Raw genomic sequence first — 22,068 nt, 5'->3', positions numbered from 1 at the left:
ATGTACTTGAAAGGGATTAGTGCTCTAGAGACAACTGGATTCAAAAGTGCAGGAGTCTGAGCAAGAACAGAGTGTCTCCTTTGCTTAAGCCTGAGTGCCATTTAATCACAGCATCCCTGCCTTGGGATGAGTCAGAGAATCATTACACTATTTCCTATATCCACGGCGAGGGAGGACTTTTCCTTTTATTTCCACGGCTATTAAGAAGCAAGAATGGATTTTGCCAGGTTTCTTGTCTTGACATCTCCTTGATCAGAGGGACAGCTGGGTTTTAAAGGTGGTAGCTACCTGGAAGGAACTCTCTCTAGGAGGGGTGATACCCAGGGGACCTTCCAATGATGGGAAAGCTACAGTCATCTTTGTTGTACTAGGCTGATTAGAAATACAGAATTCTTAAATTGAGGACTTCAAAAACCAAGGAACTTCAGTGAGAAAAACATAAACAATAATTTTTATGGACTTACTAATTCTTGACTAATACTGCCAACAACAACTCATGCCCTTCAAGTATGGGTTTCTTTCTGTTGGGCTCCCATCTCTCCTAAAGGGATTCACATGATCTAGCCATTGGCAGCAACATAGACCGAAGTATGGTCTCAGGCCTCTTCTTTCTGGTCCTCTCCTTGGAATCCACATTTCTCCCTGTTGGACTTCTCGCCTTGTGAGTCTTGTAGGATGCCGAGGGGCCCTCTTGAAGGGATTCCATGAGTTTCGGTCTGTAGGCAGGTAGGTGTTTAAATGGAGAGTGTGGCCTGTTCTTTGGGACAAGGCCTTGTAGACATGACCATGGCATTCATTACACGGGATGTGCAATGGGAAATGTAGCAGCTATAGTTAGGGAGAAAGGCATGGTATGTGGTTTGGAGGGCCTTGTGTGTCAGGCCAAGGACCTTTACTTTAAGCTCTGTGGGACCACGAAAGGGTTTTAAGCAAGGGGAGATGTAGACATGTTACTCTGATATGACAGAAGTGGATTGGAGAGAGGGAAGATAGAGGGCAGAGAGCAGGGTGGGAGTTACCCGACTGGGTGGCCAAGGCACTGGCAGGAGGTGGAGCCTGATGACTACTTGACTGTGGAGGGGTGAAAGACAGGGAGGCATCAGGGTGAGTTTTATTTTGACCTGGTAGATGGTAGGGATTTCCGATAGGCCGATGGGTGTTGGATCCTGGAGAGCAGAGGGTGTTTAGGCGGGAGACACTGAAGGGACTCATCAGCCCGTGGTTGGAAGTTGAAGGATTCTCCTTTATCTTTTCTTTCCCTATGAAGGAGTGTTTATTTAACGCTACAAGCTTGGGCTTCTTAGTCTTCCGCACCCCCTGCAGCCTCACGTCCGGTGCCTGTCTCCCTCCCTCCCTCCCTTTTTTTCAGCTTTATTGGGGTATAATGGACAAATAAAAATTGTATATATTTACGGTGTACAACTTGATGTTTTGATGTACATTTGCATTGTAAAATGATCACCACAGTCAAGCTAGTGAACATATGTATCATCTCACATCTTTACTGCTCAGCAAATTTCAAACATGGAGTACAGTATTGTTAGCTATAGTCACCGTGCTGTACATTTGAACTTATTTAAGATTGCATAACTTAAACTTTGCAAGCTTTGACCTCCCCATTGCCCCCACCCCCAGTCTCTGGCAGCCACCATTCTACCCTGTGTTAGCTCTTATCTTTCTGCTGTTTGTGGCTTTGTGACCCACTGTATCACCCCACAGATCCGGATGGAACCCACTGATACTAAACTCTTCTCTAGTTGCTCTTTGCCGCCTTCATCAAGGCCCTGCTTTCTCTCTGGCTACCACTCCTACGGGTGACTTTAGGTCTTTTGGTCCCCTCAAGGACCCTAGAATGGCTGTGTGATCAGGGATCTCACTGGGCATATTGCTCTGATCTTGCTTCCTTGGCCATATTGCTCAGAAGCCACACTGGGCAGGACAGGTCTCACCCCAAATGCCTTCACTCAGCTCTTATTCGTTCAGTTCAAGTCTCCAAATAAAGTCATTTGAAGATTGCTAGCCCATACCCTGTGAACTTTTGTGAGGTACACTTTTGTATATATTCATGTTAACAAAAGTATATATCTTGCTGATGACAGTATAAATTGTTATTCCCTATTGTGAACTTTTGTGAGGTACACTTTTCTACCTATTTATGTTAACAAAAGTATATATCTTACTGACGACAGTATAAATTGTTACTCCCTATTGGAAAGCAATTTGGGATGACAATTGCAAGAACCATAGAAAAGGTGCTATCCTGTATACCTCCATTCCACACACCCTCCGGGATGTGTCCTACAGAAATCATTTAAAGAAAGAAGTCACTGTAGGAGAGAAAATATTATTGCTATAGTAATTGTTATTGTGAGAAATTAGGAATAGGATAGCTAAATGCTTAGCAGTATGAGAATAGTTACGAAATTATATGTACTCTATAAAATCATTATGCTTCCATTAAGATCATAAATATGAAACCACATGGGGAGAACAAAAAAGCTCACAATGTTATTAGAAATAAGGCTGATTTAAAAAGTCACAGTGTTTGGTCCCTCAGAGATTCCATTTCGGTCGAGCCAGAGTTTCACCTTTCCTCTCTTTGCAGTTGCTTCTCCTGTTCCATGAGCTGAGTTTGAAGCTCACGCATTTTTTTGGGGGGGGGCACACATCTGTGCAGGCCTCTGCCCCAGCCCTCTGGACTTACTGGTAGCACACCAGATTGGGTTGTCCTCTTCCATATTCATCCACAGGGGGAACCAACCGCTAGGGAACAAGAAATGGAAGACAGGCCTTTGCATCATGACGCACGTATCCTGCAACTGGGAAAGATCATATTTTACTTGGTTTATTAGCAGCATTATTTTCCCAAACTAAACAGCAAAAGTGGGTTTGTCTTCATTCAGTCTAGAGCTAGGGTCTTTATGAGGAGTCATCAGACGGGGTCTCAAACGAGGAAGGCAATATAATGCAGTGGGAAGGTGCAGTAGAATCAGAGCCCATGTTTCATATCCTGACTTTGCTACTTACTAGCTGTGTAACCTTATATTAGGCACTTGACCTCTGTGAATGTCATTTTTCCCTTTTGTAAGATGGGAGCTATTGAAGATACCTTCTTTCTATGAGGTAAAGCATATCAATAATTCAATATAATAATCGAATTACTATATTATTATTACTGTACTTGATACTGTCAGCCTGTTTGGTACAGTGGAAAACATGGACTCTGGTTTTAGACTAGTGTGACTTTGAGTCTTAGCTCCATGCCTATACGCATTATGACACAGCCTTGGTTAAAATCATGTTCTTTAATTTTTCAGCCCCAATATTTTCATCTGTAAAGTGGGGACACTGTTATTTACCTCACAGTTTTCTGTGAGGTTAAAAAAAAAAAAAAGAGACAATGTACAAGTATGTGCAGGGTTTTGTAAGTCACATGTGCTCATCAAGACGTTGTTGGTGTTTACTGCTATGCTTTCTCGTTGGAATGGCAGACGCTCTTGAACAGCAGAGGCAATGACCACTTTTGGGAACAGCGATTGGCCGGCTTAGACTGGACAGCCAAAGACATCATGGCATTTCTGGCCAAACACCCAGAGGCTGTCCCGTCAGCTAATGGCTCTGTGTACACCTGGAGAGAGGCTTTCAATGAGACCAACCAGGCAATCCAGACCATATCTCGCTTCATGGAGGTGAGGATCTGTTCTGAGGATCATTTAGAAAACACTGGGTTTTTTTTCTCTGAGATGGTGCAGTAAATCAGATTGGAGAAATTTTTAGAAATCATGTATAGTCTGATTTGCAATAGTATTCCTCAAACCTAACACAGAGTTTGGTGTACAAAAGGCACTCAATGTTAGTTGAATGACTGAATGAGTAAATAAACAAACCTAACTCTAGCTTTACTCTATCTGACTCAGAAGTGTTTCTGCCCATTGTCTTCTAGGGTTCCCACTGTTTTGATATTCCAATACCGAATGGCAACAAAGCAGCCCTTTAAGACATTGTTTATGAAATTTAGCTAAAATCTAATTGGAGAGATTACAGTTTAAAAATTTAGTCTTAAAAATTATGTCACTTAACAGGGGCAAATAAAAGGTTTTTTGGGTCTATTTATTTGATTAGTTCTTAATGACTCAAAAATTGGTAAGAAAACAGAGGAAAAGGAGGCACGATCATTGTTTCAACCTCTTTTCCTGCCATAAAAATCAATGTTAATAACTTATCAGTAAATTTCAGTTTAAAAATATCATTTTCAGTTCACTATTGGAAAACAACTTTAGAGAGGATTTATAGTGAGGATAAACAAGCCACACAGCTCTTCCCTCGTAGGATAGGGTCCGCCTGGGCCACTGCTTGTTTTTCTGGACACCAGAGTTCTCATGATGGCTGTTCTTCCTTCAGTGTGTCAACCTGAATAAGCTGGAACCAATAGCAACAGAAGTTCGGCTCATCAACAAATCCATGGAGCTGCTGGATGAGAGGAAGTTCTGGGCTGGAATCGTGTTTACGGGAGTTACTCCCGGCAGTGCCGAGCTGCCCCATCATGTCAAGTACAAGATCCGAATGGACATTGACAATGTGGAGAGGACGAATAAGATCAAGGATGGGTAAGTGGAATCCCATCACACCAGCCAGCCTTGGGGAATTGAAGAGCAGTTACGATGACTAGAGATACTTAATTTTATGTAATAAGTAGAAACTCAAATTGGTGGCATGATTTTGGTGAAATTGGCACATTCCTTGATGGAGACTATATTTTAAAAGGTCTTAAAATATCTTTTGATTTAGCAATCCCACTCAAGGGAATTAACAGAAAGAAAAAAAAGAAGAAGAAAAAAGGCCTTAGGTTCCTTGTGCTAACATTATCCTTTATAAAAAGGAGCAATCAATGTAAAAGGAAGTGGTTAGGTCCATTTGGGTATGTCTAGCTGATACAAGGTTAGGTATCCAATAGAGGGGGGAAAAAACCAAACTCACGAGTGGTATGCTCATTCTGAATATATCTGTTCAAAATGTTGTGTACATGTCAACTGAGACCAGAGGTAGGATACAAAAATAAAAACAGTGGCTCTACAATGGTGATGGGATTGTCAGTGATTAGACTTTTTTTGATTGTATGGGATGGGTTCGAAGGAATGTTTGAGCACCTGTGGTTTGGTTTTAGGTACTGGGACCCTGGTCCTCGGGCTGACCCCTTTGAGGACATGCGGTACGTCTGGGGGGGCTTCGCCTACTTGCAAGATGTGGTGGAGCAGGCAATCATCAGGGTGCTGACGGGCACCGAGAAGAAAACTGGTGTCTATGTGCAGCAGATGCCCTACCCCTGTTACGTCGATGACATGTAAGTTACCTGTAAGCCACCATCTTTAGTTAACTGGTTAACACTGTTCCCAGGTGGAGTGTGGACACACGTACACATGAGCACACACTCACACCAAGGGAGGAGACAGAATGTTTTGATTTAATTATTTTACATGTGTGTTGATAATGGACAAAAATTCTTTTTGCAATTCTGTGAAGATTTCAGGAAATGAGATGCCAGATGTTAGTCGTTGACAGTTTGAGCCACATCAGAGACACGCACAGGCACACACACTGGTAATCCTCCTTCCTTTCTGGTCTGTGGGTACCAGAACTTTTATTTTTTATACTCTACCTTTTTGGTCAAAATTTGCCCAATGTACAAGTTTAAAATATGTCACGACAAACACATGCAAGCACATGCACACGTTCCCCAAATGCAGAAACGACGTTCTAGACCTATAAAGGCTGACTTCGTGTAAATTTGTCTACTTCCTTTCTATAAGTGGTCAACCACATTTTGGAACAATCAAAATAAAACTGAACAAGGCCCTTTTATCTTAGACTTTCAAGATAATAGTTCAGTATTTAGTTACTCTGCTACCAAGTTGTCATTGTGGGAACTGTGCCTTCGGATCTTATGATTTCTTGTAAGAGAGATTGGGCAGAGGTATAGTTCTTGCAGGCATCTGAAATATGTAATGTGTCTTCCAAATTCTGGAAATTCTCTTATTCTTTGTTGTTGTTGTTGTGTGTGTGTGTGTGTGTGTGTCTGTGTGTGTGTGTGAGAGAGAGAGAGAGAGAGAGAGAGAGAGAGAGGAGACATCAGACTGAGGAAGGAGCAGGGTTCCTCCCCTCACATTTGCTCTCTGCTTTGCATTGAAAAATCTATTTCCTTGCATGGCTCACTAGTTTTTCCATGTCACCTGCAATTACTTTGTTTTTCACCTTCAGAAAGATTAGCCAGAATTTTGCAAAGCAAGACTTTCCCAAAGACCCCCTGAGCCAAGATTTACTCTAGAAAGGATGTCTAGATGAGTACAAGATGGGACTTCAGACGCATTAAGAGCTTTGCCTACTGTCACTTAGCAGTAAGCGCATAAGTGCTAAAGCTGGAACTTTGAGTTTCAGGGTCCAGATTCTCTGTCCCTTTTACTTCTCTGCATTTCCTATTCTAGTTTGGAATCTGAAATATTACTGACAAGAGCTGCCTGTTGTGTATTTCTGTAGTCTCTGTCATAACGGTTGTGCACGGCAGGTCCATAGTGAGATGTGATGACCTTGGAGATGTTGACCTTTCATGGGAGAATGCGTTGGTTTTCCTGCATGAGCACTTTGGAATCACCCACGTTTATCTTAATGATATTCCACAGTTACCGAGTGCTAAAGCAAGCCCCCGAAGAAGTTTATTTCGGCAATACTTTGTTAGTCTCATTTCTGTCACTAATCAGACGTTGTTCGTCTGATTTTCTTGACTGCTCCTGAAGCATTTGATACGATAACCTGTATGTGTCAGAATCCAGGCGCCTGCTCGTCTTTGGCTCAGCGGTGGTGCTTTCTCTCGCATGCAGGCCCGGAGGCATTGGCCCATGAGTCTGGCTCACACTTGTCTTTCATTCTCCCCCTACCCCTTCCCCGGGGCCTCCAGCTTCCTGCGGGTGATGAGCCGGTCAATGCCCCTCTTCATGACTCTGGCGTGGATTTACTCTGTGGCTGTGATCATCAAGGGCATCGTGTACGAGAAGGAGGCGCGGCTGAAGGAGACCATGCGCATCATGGGCCTGGACAATGGCATCCTGTGGTTCAGCTGGTTCATCAGTAGCCTCATCCCTCTGCTCGTGAGCGCCGGCCTGCTGGTGGTCATCCTGAAAGTAAGGCTGCCTCCCCGAGTCGGGCTGTGTGAGGAGAAGAGAAGCAGGGATTCTTTGGGAGGGAGGCAGGGGGCCGTGCTCTCACTTTATAGGTGGGGAAAGTGAGGCCCAGAGAGGGGCGGTGGCTTCCCCAAGGTCAGCCCGGCTGGTTCGCAGTTAGGCAGGACTCAAACCCGAAGGGCTCACTTCCCAGCTAAGCACACATGTAATGATGCCATTCTGTCTCCTTGGCAGAGTGTATGGGAGCATTTGAGAACTATTCATTACCATACACATATGGGGCGGTGATTGTTCTGCAATATCTAGAAACTAATCAGGAGGATACATGTTGCTGCAGGGTAGGTTTTCTGGCAGCAGAGGCTGAAACAGAGTTTGGCATCTGAGTATTTATTAGGGCTCAGCGTCTGTGGAAGGGATGGGGAGGATGCAGGATTGAGCAGAGGGAGGAGTTGAACTGCGACGCAGGGCCAACCCCATGGGTACTCTGGAGTGTATACGGCTTGTCAGTCATCTCTCACTGACTGAAATGGCCAGCCCTTTAGGTTCCCCCAAGGCCTCGCTCCCTGTCATCCATGCCCCAGGCCCCTCTGTCAGTCATGGAAAGTGTGTGTTCCCCAGGGCCAGGTGGCCTTCCGCAGCAGTGAAAAAACCAGAAGAGTTGATATCTGGGGGCTGTCTGCTGAAGGGGACTCTGGGCGGTGATGTTCTACCTTCACCACATGCATTCATAAGTTTATATGCCAATTTCCTTTCTCCACAAGCATTTCATTTCAGGATGCACCATATAAAAATAAGTGTTTCTAAAAAGGGGGGAGTGCAATGGGATAGGAACTAACATTTACTTCAATACTAGTTACTGTTCATTACCAATGAACACTGAGTAATTGCCAAGCACTGTTTAAAGCTCATCACATGTGCTGTCTTATATGCTTACTAACCCATTTAACACACGAGGACATGAGGCCGAGGAGGGCTAAGGACTTCGCTGAGGTCATCCGACAGTTTGGCAGAGTAGTTCTTGCTCAAGTCAAAGCTCCTCTCATGCTTTGCTGTCTGACTGCAGGGCCTGAGCTCTGTGACGGGTGGGAGGGGTGGCCCTGCGGCAGGTGCCTGAGAACGGCTGTGGGACAACTACACACTGGCAAGTCCTGCTCAAATATGCACAGCTACTGGAGATAAACTTGAAAGTCCACAGGAGTTTAGATGATTATGGGAATGCAGATTCCACAGGTTATCAAGGGGGTTATTAAGATTGCCTGGACATTTTCCTTGGCTTTTGGAAGGAGAAGTTGTGTAGGTTGCTATCTCTCACAACGTTTCCTTTGTGCCAAGAGTCGTAGTCCTTATAAAAGGAGAAATGAGGTAATAATGGTATTTCTTGGAGAAACAACAACTTTGTCCGTTGAGATGAACCTTGATGATTGTTAATCCTGGGCTCTGTTCTGTTCCTGACTCCGCCACTCTTTTGCTGTGTGGTCTTGGGCTAGTCATTTCTCTTCCTTGTGCTTCAGTTTCCTCATCAGAAAACATGAGCATCACTGTTCTCCTGTATTATCTCTAAGATGGATAGGAATAAGCGCTGGCGTCTTCACATAGATCGTGCAGAGACATGCTTGCTGGCTGAAGCAGCACATTTATTGGATCTCTTCCTTCCCAGTTAGGAAACCTGCTGCCCTACAGCGACCCCAGCGTGGTGTTTGTCTTTCTGTCCGTGTTCGCCGTGGTGACCATCCTGCAGTGCTTCCTGATCAGCACACTCTTCTCCAGAGCCAACCTGGCAGCAGCGTGTGGGGGTATCATCTACTTCACGCTATACCTGCCCTATGTCCTGTGTGTGGCATGGCAAGACTACGTGGGCTTCTCACTCAAGATCTTGGCGGTGAGTGGCTGGCCCTTGTGGAGTGGCTGCTGTCACAGCCACTCCTAGTGCTTCACCTCCCTGTGGCAGTCCAAGCTGAGAACAGAAGATGAGATAGTCTCTTTCCCATGGGACTTGAGCCTCAGTTCTAGATCCTGAGCTTTTGGAAGGCAGGGGTTGTGTCTTATTAAATTATCTTTAGTCCTCTTAGTGAATGCTGGTTGAATGGAATCAAATGGAATTGTTTAGGGAGCCAGACTGTACCATAAACTCAGCTGGGGATAAATGGCATTGGGGAACACCTTTAGACAATAGATGCCATCTCCACCTCCATTGACCATGTTAAGCTCACCGTGAAGTCATAGCCAGAGCTAGAACGGAAAGCTCTTGAGGTCAGACATGGCTCCTTGTTTGTTTGTTTGCTTGTTTGTTTTTGTATTTATGTATTTATTGTGACAATTGTTAGTAAAATTATATAGGTTTCAAGTGTACATTTCTATAATACATCATGTATATATCACATTGTGTGCTCACTACCCAGTCAGTTCTCCTTACATCACTGTATATTTGACCCTCTTTTCCCTCTTCTAATACCCCCTCTCCCCCCTTACCCCCTGGTAACCACAAAACTGTTGTCTGTGTCTATGAGTTTTTGTTTCTTTGTTTGTCTTGTTCCTTTGTTGTTTTTGGTTTTATATCCCATATATGAGTTAAATCATATGGTTCTTGACTTTTTCTGTCTGTCTTATTTTGTTTAGCATAATAATCTCAAGATCCACCCATGTTGTCGCAAATGGCACTATTTCTTCTTTTAGGCAGAGTGGTATTCCACTTTGTATATAAACCAAATCTTCTTTATCTAATCATCTATCAAAGGACACTTTGGTTGTTTCCATGTCTTGGCCACTGTAAATAATGCTACAATGAACATAAATCTTTATGGATAAATGTTTTCAGATTTTTTGCATAGATAACCCAGGAGAGGGATTGCTGGGTCACATGGTAATTCTATTCTTAATTTTTTGAGGAACCTCCGTACTATTTTCCATAGCAGCTGCACTAGTTTACATTCCCACCAACAGTGTATGAGGGTTCCTTTCAGAGATGGCTCCTTCTTGACTCTTGTCTTCCGTTGTGTCCAGTATGGGATTTCGCTGGAATAATGTTCTCTGAACTGAAAAAGACTGAGGAGCAGGTGCCCCATCTCCCCACAGATCCCTGATTCCAGCATTTCCTCCCCTTGTACATAGGAGGAGGGGCCTTCGAGGGTGTGCAAACCTGTATAAAAGCAAGTTGCCAGCTATCTCCTGGGTCACTTACAAGGAAAGAGTTACGCACAGAGTGCTCCAGGTGCCTCAGTCTGGACCCCTGAGACATCAGCAGGCCCAGACAGGCTCCTCTGACATGAGCCATCACTGGCTGAGCAGGGGCCTTGAGAAGACCTTGATGAATGTAAGAGTATGTGTGTGTAGGGCACAAGATTGTTGAGCCCTTGGGGCATCTTTGGAATCATAAAATTCCAAAAGTTCTGTACTTCATCATACATGCATTTCTGAAATGTGTGTGCATAATGAGTGGTTATAAATAGAATCCTTTTATATGTTGCCAAGGAGCCCACTCCCCTAAAGGGACTCTGTAGGTGAATGCTTCCATGTCTTGTAATTGATCCATTTTGCAAATTCAAATTTCTCCAGGTGAAATTTACATTAGAAGTGTTAGAAAAATGAGAGAGACAAGGAGATGGATAAGTGACTTTTGCCTCCTTCTCACAGAGCCTGCTGTCTCCTGTGGCCTTTGGGTTTGGCTGTGAGTACTTTGCCCTTTTCGAGGAGCAGGGCATTGGGGTGCAGTGGGACAACCTCTTTGAGAGCCCCTTGGAGGAAGATGGCTTCAACCTTACCACCTCGGTCTCCATGATGCTGTTTGACACCTTCCTCTATGGGGTGATGACGTGGTACATCGAGGCTGTCTTCCCAGGTACATGGGGCTCCCACATGGCTTTAGCCATCTTCTAGGGAAATATGATGTGTAGTTGCAGAGCTTGTCTTTCTTTTAGCTGGAGGTTCTGCAGGGCCTGGGACTCCCTGCAAAGTGGCTAGGGCTTTAGACTTATGGCAAATATATAGACCAAGGAGAGGCAGCTGATGCCAAAAGGACAACTCTGACTGCTAATAATAGCTCTTGTTTCCTGAGCATAGTATGCCAGGTGCTGTGCAAAGTGTTTCATATAGTTTCGTTCATTTAATCCTCATGAGGCTACTCTGAAGGAGTTACTGTTATAACCAGTTTTTGCAAATGAGAGAACTGTCCCATCTCTGAAGGCTGTGTCAAGGAGCGAGTGGGTTTAGCTGGGATACCTCGGGAATGCTGGAGTGTAGCTGAGTTGGACTCACACCTGTGCTTTGCTTTTAGGCCAGTACGGAATTCCCAGGCCCTGGTATTTTCCTTGCACCAAGTCCTACTGGCTCGGTGAGGAATGTGATGAGAAGAGCCATCCTGGTTCCAGCCAGAAGGGAGTATCAGAAAGTAAGTGCTGCTGCCCCCGCTGACTGTTGGGGACAAGAGTCTAAAACCACTCCAGGGGCAGAGAAATCACACGCGATGCCCCTTTCCAAATCCTCCCATGCTGATTGTGTCCAGTGCTGTTGCCTTAGCAGGAGGTCACCATCTGAGTGCCTGAGACGTTTCTTGGCTTCTTGGAAAGTGACTCTGTGTGTCTGTACTTCCACCTCCCCCTTCATCTTCCCACCACACACTTTCCATGCCGTTCTAATAGCTAGAAGGAAGAGATAAAGAAAACCGTGATTATGGAGCCATAACCTTGCTGCCTGCCTTGTCACGGTGATAGATGTATGTACCGAGGTAGGCTGACACCAAGTGGCTGCTGCCTGTTAAGAGCTCAGCCTGTTCTTCTTAGTGTTCTCACCCTTCGTTCCCCAACCCTCATCCTCTCCTGGCTCCTGACCTACAGGTAGAGAGGCCTATGGGTCAGCAGGGGCCTTGCCTTCTAGGCTCTTTGCTCAGGTTCTGGGAGGGAGACTCTCTCTCTGTGTTCAGTGAGTGTGGCTTCCTAAGTAGTTACTAAGCCTCTCTTCTGCTGACCTATTGTGCGCCCTTGCCCTAGTCACCAGTAGTACAGGCTGACGTTTCTTAGCATGGTACACCAGACTCCTTCCAACCACTGCTTCTCCTGCTGTGCCCACTCTTCTTGCCCAGTGTCCTCTCTCTGCTTAGCTTCTGTATCAGTTGCCTAGAACTGCTCACAGCTGCCAGAACATGTCATGTTCTCCCACATCTCCATGCCTTGTATGTTCTTTCCTCACAGGAGAGCCCTCTCTCCAACTAGCCTGCCTTAAGTTCCTACTTGCTCTTCAGTATCTAGTTCAGAAGCCCTTCCCCTGAGTAGCCCTTCAACTTCCCAGGTGGTCAGCCATGCCCTCCTTTTGAGATTCCGTAGCATTAAAAAATAAACCCAAATCCTTTTTATTTTAAAATAATTGTAAACTCACAGGAAGTTGCAAAATATTGTATGGGGGATTCCCTTGTACCTTTTACCCAGGTTCCTGCAATAGTTACACCTAACATAACTATAGTACAATATCAAAACCAATTGGTACATTTCATAGACCATCTTCAGATTTGACCAGTATTACAAGCATTCGTGTGTGTGTGTGTGTGTGTGTGTGTGTGTGTGTGTGTATTTAGTATTTATGGACAGGTGTAGGTCCATAATCCCTGGCTCAGTGAAGATGCAGAACTGTTCCATCACCACAAACTCCCTCATGCTATCTCATAATAGTCACAGCCCCCTTCATTCCTCCCCAATCCCTGACACCTGTCAACTATGATAGTCTGTTCTCCCCTTCTACAATTTTATTATTCCCATAATGTTATATAAATGGAACCATATAGTATATAATCTTTTGAGATTGGCTTTTATTTTCCACTCGGCATAATTCCCTTGCAATCCATCCAAATTGTGGTGTGTACTAACAGTTCATTCTTTTTCATTGCTGAGTAGTATTCCACAAAGTGGTTCTACCATAGTTCCACGGCATTTTGGATGTGTTTCTTTAAACAGCTCTTAGCATCCTATATTGTAATTGTCAAGTCTTTTCCTGCCACCCATAGACTGTGAATCCTGCTTTATGATTGTATTTACATCACCAACCTCAGTGCCCCAGACAGGCGCTAAATAAATATTTGTAGCCTGCCGACCTTCCTGAGAAACCAGAAGAAGCCATGCAGAGAGGACAGTTCCAAAAGTAGAAGCACAACCCCTGTATCTTTACACTCCCTCATCATTATTTTCTGTGTGGTCATTCCAATCTTCTCTCTCCTCACAGTCTGCATGGAGGAGGAACCCACTCACCTGAAACTGGGTGTGTCCATTCAGAATCTCATGAAGGTTTACCGAGATGGCATGAAGGTGGCTGTCGATGGCCTGACCCTGAATTTCTATGAGGGCCAGATCACTTCCTTCCTGGGTCACAATGGAGCGGGAAAGACCACCACCATGTAAGAAGAGGGTGTAGCTTTCTCACAGTCAGCCACAGGAAGATTCTGTAGTGCAGTTGGAATTTCACATCTAAGAACATTGCATTGGTCACTGAGGCAAGGTCATTTGAGAAGTTGATGAGTGTGAAAATACTTTCTAATCACGAGAGTGCTTTCTGAGGACTAGTTTTTGCTACATATGATTTCTTCAGCTAAAACAGGCTGGGGGCCTTTTGATGACCATTCCCAGAATTAGGCAGCCTTCTTGGAACCTGAGGCTATGACAGCTCTGAGAAAGGGTCTCCTTTGAAGCTCAGGTTTGCTCAGAAGTATGAGGCAAGAATTTGGGAAGAGAGGTTAGATGTGTTGGAGGGAGATAGTAATCTCCAGGCACTCTGTCTCTAAGCAGATATGAGAAACAGCTGGGCCGCTGGCTATGCTTCTCTTCCCTGGCCCTACAAGGGCCCTATAGTGGGCAGCTTCAAAAGGGCACATGGGCCATAGAAACACCAGAGTTAGCCTCAGTGGCTTTCAGCATGGTCGCCCAACCATTGCAAAGAGTATATCTTTGGGGGTGACCTTCTTTTCCTATTTTATCTTTTTTTTAAATGTGCAATCAATATATTATGAACATTGTAGAAAATCTTTAAAAAGTGTACAAAAATTCTACCACTTATTTTTATCTCTGAATAATTTCTCCTTATTTTTATCTCTGAATAATTTCTCCTTGTTTGTCCATTTTACATGGACATAGCCTTAGGCACACAAAATGTATATCTTCAAGTGTACTTTCCATTGCAAATTGGACTCTTCATTTAAAAAAATGCTCATACTGAAATTGTCATTTCCAACACATGGGCCCACTCCAAGTTATTCACTAAAGCAAAGACTTCTTCGCTTTGTGGGGGTGTTAGAGACCATTAGAGAGGAATGGGGATGGGTGGGAGGGTTGATGCGTCGGCTCTGTCTGTGCTGGGTTTTGCTGACTGGAATGGAGCATTCTGTGCAGGTGGGGGTTAACACTGACTCCAGTACTTTAACATTTTTGTCCTCAGGTCAATCCTGACTGGTTTGTTTCCGCCCACCTCGGGCACTGCCTACATCCTGGGGAAAGATATTCGCTCTGAGTTGAGCACCATCCGGCAGAACCTGGGTGTCTGTCCCCAGCACAATGTACTGTTTGACATGTGAGTAGTAGTGGGGTGCTGAGGAGCAGATCCTCTCTGGATGTGTGAGTCATGGGGGGAGTAGGACTTAAACAGTTTACCTTCTGTGGGGGTGGCAGGCCTCACCTCTGTGGACACGTGGAGACCTGGTTGCCCCTCAGTTTTAGGAAAAGTAGGAGGTGAATTGTTGGATAGGGAGGTGTTTCATCAGTCCACTCGGTGGATGGGGACTTGGGAAATTGTGTTTGTCATTATTGTCATTCTGGAGGACCACTTGGCCCATCCTTCCTCCTGCCCCATCCCTCCCTGATGCTGGGTTGTCCCATCAGCAAGTAAGGGTCCCCAGGGAGCCCCCATGGGGGAGTAGAGAAAGACCTGAGCTCTGTAACCTTGGCTAAGGACTTTCCCTGCTGGGCCCCAATTTCCTTTTATCTAAAGTGAGCAGCTCGGGCTCATGTCTTCCATAGGAGCCTTATTCTCTCAGGGCCTGAGGGCCTTTGAAGTGCAGGAGGGCTGCTCCTGGGTTACTGCTGAACCAGCTTTTTGGTGGATGGCATTTTGGAGAGGGCCCTTTGGGGACCTGCAGCTGTGTGCTGCATGGTGGCCCGGCCTGCTGGGAATAGGCTGGAAGTGACTTGTCACATCTCAGCTTCAGCAGCTCATCTGGTTGCTTACTGCTGTTCTCTCTCGAATCCTTCCTGAAGATTATTTTTCAGAAGTTGGTAAAGTTCAGGAAGAAAAAAGGGAGGAAGAAAGAAAAATGCACCCATTCCCTTGTGTTCTGGGTCAAGAGGCACTATATTCTGATGCATCCTGCAGGCCCAGAGCTGACCTACTCTCTGTCCCCAGGTTGACTGTTGAAGAACACATCTGGTTCTACGCCCGCCTGAAAGGGCTCTCAGAGAAGCACGTGAAAGCGGAGATGGAGCAGATGGCCCTGGATGTCGGTTTGCCACCCAGCAAACTGAAAAGCAAAACAAGTCAGCTGTCAGGTGAGGCCCAGAGCTGCCTCCCTGCACCCGTCTCCCCTCCTCCTACACACACACACACACATACACACACACACACACACACACACACACACACACTAGCTGCCCCAGGATCCCCTCTCAAGGGAGGGGGGACAGAAACATGTCTCTGGCCTGTCCCCAGAGGGGTGCCTCTGTTCTTCTCTTGCCATTTCTGTCTTCACTCACTGTGTGGCTGGATGGCTGGACCTTAATCCGCCCTCTCTTTCTTATAGGTGGAATGCAGAGAAAGCTGTCCGTGGCCTTGGCCTTTGTTGGGGGATCCAAGGTTGTCATTCTGGATGAGCCGACAGCTGGTGTAGACCCTTACTCCCGCAGGGGAATATGGGAGCTCCTGCTGAAATATCGACAAGGTCACTGAGGTGCATTTATTCTGTGTCCTGGGCTGGGAGGGAGGGGAGGTGGGAGAGGCTCTAGAAGTAAGGCCATAGCTAGTGGCTGTTCTCGCTATAGCAACAGAGTTGCTACTCAAGGAAACTGTACAACCTGTTTTTTAAAAGCTCTGTGCTCACCCATGTATGGAGGTGGGAGGCCTGGTTTACAAGGCACTCGTTTATGCTTCGTTACCTAGGGGCCTGCATGCAGGAAGAAGGGAAGTGGGGAAAAGGGGCATCTCTTTTGGGCTCCCACAGCCACCAGTGCCACCTATAGGAAAGAACTTAACTATGTGTATTATAACCATGTCCCCTATAGACTGAAGTTCTGAGAGCAGACACAGTACCGGTGTTCATCTCTGTCCCCAGTGTGGTGCACTAAATTTATGGCTGTTGGAAGAGTGGATGAATAAATGAGTGGATAGGGGAGGTGCAGGGGCATGATTTGGCAGTCTGCTTAGAGATACGGAAGGTATATTATGTTCCCACCTTATGGTAACAATACAGGCTTTGGAACCAGCTCTGCCTGGCCCTGAGACCTTGGCAAAGTCATTTAACTTGCCTTGGTTTCTTTACCTGTATTAATAGTAGTGCCTACCTCATAGAATATTACCTTAAATGAGAATGCACGTAGGCCACCTAGTGTGCTGCCTGGCAGGTAATGAGTTCCCAAATAAATGATCCCATTCTTACCTTTATGAAGATGCAGTAGCTATACCCAAAGCTTTGCCATCCTTGAGGTCATGGCCACACCGGCTTCCAGATCTTTCTTCCATGTTTGCCCCTGCTCGTATTTCTTTATTCTGGCCACTGCAGTCAATGAGAATCGACAGGTCTCACCTGTCCCACGACCTTGTGTTTGTGCCCGGCAGGCCGCACCATCATTCTCTCCACACACCACATGGATGAAGCGGACATCCTGGGGGACAGGATTGCCATCATTTCCCATGGGAAGCTCTGCTGTGTGGGCTCCTCCCTGTTTCTGAAGAACCAGCTGGGAACAGGCTACTACCTCACCCTCGTCAAGAAAGATGTGGAATCCTCCCTCAGTTCCTGCCGAAATAGTAGTAGCACTGTGTCGTGCCTGAAAAAGGTGAGTCTCAGTGCTGGGCTGGTGCTGGGTCCACGAGTCAGGACTTGTTGGCTGTGGATGGCTTGTCTGTCTCCATCCCACTCTGCCACGTTGAGGCCCCAGCTCTTTACTCTGTGGTCCCTTGGGAATCCGGTCGTACCTCGTACGTGGAAAGGTCAGGAGGCTTCCGTTCCCATCATGCTAGCTCTGTGGAATCCCTTTCTTTCTTCCTATGGGGCACAGTGAGTGGCAGAGAAGGTCCTTCTGTTGAAGGAAAGAGACTTGCCAAGAGTTAAGAGCTTTGGCTGCGGAATGCCCTGCAGTTCCTGCTCATTACCTCGGAATCGCATTGACCTTAACGTCTAACCTGCATAGCAGCAAACGTGTATCGAGCATTGATTTCCTGCCAGACACTTACTCTAGCAGACTCTGGGCATAAAAGAAAACAAGGATAATAATTAATTCTTTGTAGCATTATTGTCATTTACAAACTCTTTTTTTTTTTTTTTAATTTAACATCATCTCAAAGTGCAGAGTAACCCTGGGAAGAGAATATTGTAATTACTATCCCAGATGAGGGAAGTGAGACTTGTAGTGATTTGGTAGTTTATTCAAATTCACCCAGCAGGCAGATAATGGAGGTGGGACCAGAACCCAATAACCAGGTACGTTTTCTTCTGTACCACAGTACATGCTTGAAATTTGTGTGTTGAAACCAGTGGCTGAAAACAAAAGCATTGACATCCCAACCTTGAACTTATTACCCTTTGCACAAGTACCTGGTGGCTCCGAGTGTGGTCTGAGGACCAGCAGCATTGGGGTCACTAGGGAGCTTGTTAGAAATGCAGAAACTTGGGCCTACCTCAGAGGTACTAAATCAGAATCTGCATTTTAACAAGGTGCCCTGGTGATTAAACACATGGGAAAGCTTGAGAAGCACTGAAGTAGACCACTAGCCAGGTAAATCCCATGCCTCAGACGGCCGCGAGTGCCTGGTGACGTCATTCATTGGCAGGCCACAGTGCTTTTGAAAGCTCTGCTTCCTGACCTCCCACCTCGAGGAGGTGAGGCTATCCCCACAGCACACACACGTCAGACAGTTGCCTCAGAAACCATGGCTGCCCAGTTGCACGCCTGTCAGGGGAAGCTTCTTCCTCCAGTCCTCCCATAGCAGAGCCTCTTGGAAGCCCTCCCTGGTGAAGGTGGTGACAGCTCTGCTTTGCTCGGTCCCTGACCCATTCTCACCTCCTTCTTTGCCATCAGGAGGACAGTGTTTCTCAGAGCAGTTCTGATGCTGGCCTGGGCAGCGACCATGAAAGTGACACGCTGACTATCGGTAAGGACTCTGGGGTCTCTTATTCAGGTGGTGCCTGAGCTTCCCCCAGCTGGGCGGAGTGGAGGCAGAGGAGGAGAAGTGCAGAGGCTGGTGGCGCTGACTCAAGGTTTGCTGTTGGGCTGGGCCTGGGGCTGGGCGGCTGTGGGAGAGGGCACAGCTTGGTGGCGGACTGGCCTAACACTTGCTGGGAAGCTTGGGGCTTGGTCCCAAATAAATGGGCGCTGACAGGGCAGTGTCCCAGACAGCTGAGATGATTGTGGGAGAGGAGATCCCTAACGGGGGTGGTGGATGAGGCTGGACACTTGAGATCAAGGGATTGAAGAGCCGAGATCCACGCCAATGGGAAGGGACTGGAGCTCAGGACCTAAGGACGGTGAGAGCCTAGTAGGTCAGGAATAGCCAGCTGGACGTGTGTAGAGGAGGCCGGTGTCACCACTAGCACGTATGGAACAGATGCCTTTACCAAGGTCGTGTTTGCCCAGTCCTAACAGCCGACATTTTCCAGGAAGACTTCTCCTTCCATGAACTGTTTGGTTAACCTTCTATTGAGGTAAATAGAAGGAGCTTTCTTTAAAGGTTAGGGGAGAGTGAAGAATCTTTTAAGGTTTGTTGAATCAAGTTTTTCATTGAAGAATCCTAGAGTTTAGGCAATAGAACCAGGCTTTCAACCTCAGAGTCCTCCATCTGCCCGTCTACCGGCCCATGCACTGACAACCCCCAGTGTCCCTGGCTTTGGTGATAGAACTGTGAATGAGACATAGTCCTTGTCCCCAGGAACTCGCATGCCAGAGATGAACATGTGGAATGACTATAGTATCTGCGACAGGTGTAGCGCATGGGCTGTGGGCTTCCGAGGAGTAGGCCAAGGGAGAAGGCAGGGAATGGCTGGCCCTTTATGTGGGGCCTCTGAGCTGACTGAGCCGTCTTTGTGCTTTGGTCCCTACAGATGTCTCTGCCATCTCCAACCTCATCAGGAAGCATGTGTCCGAGGCCCGGCTGGTAGAAGACATTGGGCATGAGTTGACCTACGTGCTACCCTATGAAGCTGCCAAAGAGGGAGCCTTCGTGGAACTCTTCCATGAAATTGATGACCGGCTTTCAGACCTGGGCATCTCTAGTTATGGCATCTCAGAGACTACCCTGGAAGAAGTAAGTGAATTGTCCTAATGCCATAGCTTTAATTCGTAGATGATTGTCTGGATTGATAGCCTCACCACTGAAGAAAAATGGTTTGTCTCCCAAGAGACTCTGACAAAGTATTATTGATAAATGAAGCTTCTACTTCTTGTCTTTAGGGACTAGCCTACCATTCAGTCATGTAATAATCATGGCTGTGGTGGTTGCTTTCCTAACATGGTGCTTATAATATTCTCAATGACTCTTATCTTTCAGATATTTCTCAAAGTGGCTGAAGAGAGTGGCGTGGATGCTGAGACGTCAGGTAACCCCCCAGGGGGCTCCACAGGCTCTGGGCTGTGCCGCCTGCAGGCTGTCTTAGCTCACCAGGGCTGTGCCTTTCCCTTTGAACTGTTTTATTCCATTCTTTCTTTTAGTGTATAGGTTTGATACAGATGCCGAGAGTTTGTTTTGTTACAAATCAAGTAAAATGTGGAATTCTTCCCCTTTGCCTTCAGATGGCACCTTACCTGCAAGACGAAACAGACGGGTCTTCGGGGACAGGCAGAGCTGTCTCCGCCCATTCACTGAGGACGATGCTGTTGATCCGAATGATTCTGACATAGACCCAGGTCCGTTTAGGCAAGAACTGTGTTCTGTTGCTTGAAAGTGAATTGCTCTCTTATGTTTGTCTCTGGTGTTCTTTCGACGGCCTTGAACCAGGATGATAGATGCTGACAGGGCCCAAAGGGAAGTGAGAAAATGAGAAAAGCTATTTTCCCTTTTCCAATGCTGTGCTTATGGTCAACCCTGAAAGAGCCTGTTCTCATCACTTTCTTCATTGAGCTGAGATCTTTTCTCTCAAGATACACATCAAAGCATGGTCCCTCAGTCTTCTGAATCCATTATCTTTTCTGTAGTGTCCCAGTTTTTAACTGTTGAATAAATCTTCTTTGGATGGGTGGATGATTTTGAAAGAGTCAGAGAGGTGAATGTGCTTTTAGACTTAACTGTCCCATTAGATTTCAATATTTTGGATGAGCATGTCCCTGCGTGTTTGGCTGGAGTGGAGAAGGGGAGGTAAGAAATCAAGCAAATTCATAAGATGTCAAAGCATTGCAGCAAGGAATCGTTCATTGAAGATGAGGATATCTGTAACATTTGTAGGAACAGAAACCTTTCCGACTGCCCCAGTCTCTGCTTGTGTGAGTGTGTGGCTCTCCTGTTCTCCCTGACGTCATGCACTGTCAGGACTTAGTGTGCTTGGATGTGTCTACCTTTTACCAAAAGTATAACAGACTGGAGACAGATCACCACTGTGTGTTCTCGTCTGTCAGCCCGTGTCCATGGCCTGTTTCATAGAGCCTGAGGATAACTTGAGTCATCTGAAGGACTGGATGTGACACGCAGTTATGTGGGGACACATCTCTGCAGTTGTCTCCAGGCACCTTCATTTTCTGCACTTGTCAGATAAGAACTGAGGCAGAGACTGCTATGGTTGCACGTTTGGAGTCATGACTTTCTTGAACATGGATTCGTCAGGAAAGCCCTTTACTCCTGAGATACTTTTACCTTCAAACTCAGCCTCCAGGATGGTTGCTGAAGATGCGGGAGGGAGAAGCATGGTGATGTCAAAAGTGACTAAGATAATAGATGACCTTAAGTGTTGGCTTCTTGCAGAATCCAGAGAAACAGACCTGCTCAGTGGAATAGATGGCAAAGGCTCCTACCAGGTGAAAGGCTGGAAACTCACACAGCAGCAATTTGTGGCCCTTTTGTGGAAGAGGCTGCTGATTGCCAGACGGAGTCGAAAGGGATTCTTTGCTCAGGTGAGATATGCTGTTCCAGGTAAAGGACTCAGGCTTCATGGGCGGGGGGTACGCAGGATCCCCATTCAGTGGAAAGCAGGATAGCGTTGTGGTTATCAGATGGATGCCGGAGCTGGAGTATCTGTATTTTAGTCCCAGTTCTGCTTCTTGGCACTTGTGTATCTGCTGGCAAGTTACTTCTCTGTGCCTCAATCTCCTCATCTGTAAAATGGGGATAATCATAGTACCTGTGACATATGGTTGTTATGAAGATTAGACTAAGTGCTTAGAATGGGCCTCACATTAGAAATTACTGTGTGTGTGTGTGTGTGTGTGTGTGTGTGTGTGTGTGTGTGTGTGTGTTTATTGTAGAAGAGAATGTGACAAAGATAAAATTTAGAAAAACTGGCTAGGCAAATTAAACTTTCATAACTTAAGTGATATGCCCAGATGCACTTGACATATGAACTTACTGGAAATTTGGTTTTTCTCCAAATTGACGTTTAACTACAAACTGATCGAAAAGATAACCAGAGTGATCAGAAAAATATTTCAGGCGGAGAAGACTCGTTACACTGTTGCTAGCATGTCAGTGTTGGCATGCTAACTTGCTTGGTTAGGAGGGGTAAAATTATTCCTCT

General features: G+C 46.0%; 1 protein-coding gene across 2 annotated transcripts in view; it reads left to right on the top strand.

Moving 5' to 3' along the window:
• ABCA1 (ATP binding cassette subfamily A member 1) overlaps positions 1 to 22,068 on the top strand; it is a 122,935-nt gene that overhangs the window by 71,763 nt on the left and 29,104 nt on the right. The window contains exons 12-28 of one of the 2 annotated variants that reach the window (XM_081065652.1): positions 3,492 to 3,689; positions 4,402 to 4,607; positions 5,165 to 5,341; positions 6,950 to 7,172; positions 8,830 to 9,051; positions 10,803 to 11,007; positions 11,443 to 11,556; positions 13,377 to 13,548; positions 14,583 to 14,714; positions 15,543 to 15,685; positions 15,937 to 16,074; positions 16,968 to 17,188; positions 18,531 to 18,609; positions 19,450 to 19,652; positions 19,896 to 19,944; positions 20,138 to 20,251; positions 21,300 to 21,448. In XM_081065652.1, coding sequence (XP_080921778.1) covers positions 3,492 to 3,689; positions 4,402 to 4,607; positions 5,165 to 5,341; positions 6,950 to 7,172; positions 8,830 to 9,051; positions 10,803 to 11,007; positions 11,443 to 11,556; positions 13,377 to 13,548; positions 14,583 to 14,714; positions 15,543 to 15,685; positions 15,937 to 16,074; positions 16,968 to 17,188; positions 18,531 to 18,609; positions 19,450 to 19,652; positions 19,896 to 19,944; positions 20,138 to 20,251; positions 21,300 to 21,448 — 2,745 coding nt within the window. Of the gene's footprint in view, positions 1 to 3,491; positions 3,690 to 4,401; positions 4,608 to 5,164; positions 5,342 to 6,949; positions 7,173 to 8,829; positions 9,052 to 10,802; positions 11,008 to 11,442; positions 11,557 to 13,376; positions 13,549 to 14,582; positions 14,715 to 15,542; positions 15,686 to 15,936; positions 16,075 to 16,967; positions 17,189 to 18,430; positions 18,504 to 18,530; positions 18,610 to 19,449; positions 19,653 to 19,895; positions 19,945 to 20,137; positions 20,252 to 21,299; positions 21,449 to 22,068 lie in introns of both variants that reach the window. The other variant, XM_081065653.1, reaches the window with a different exon arrangement.

Source organism: Rhinolophus hipposideros, assembly GCF_964194185.1.
Source record: "Rhinolophus hipposideros genome assembly, chromosome: 11".
NCBI classification, from domain to species: domain Eukaryota; kingdom Metazoa; phylum Chordata; class Mammalia; order Chiroptera; family Rhinolophidae; genus Rhinolophus; species Rhinolophus hipposideros.
This window is presented reverse-complemented; position numbering and strand designations above follow the sequence as displayed.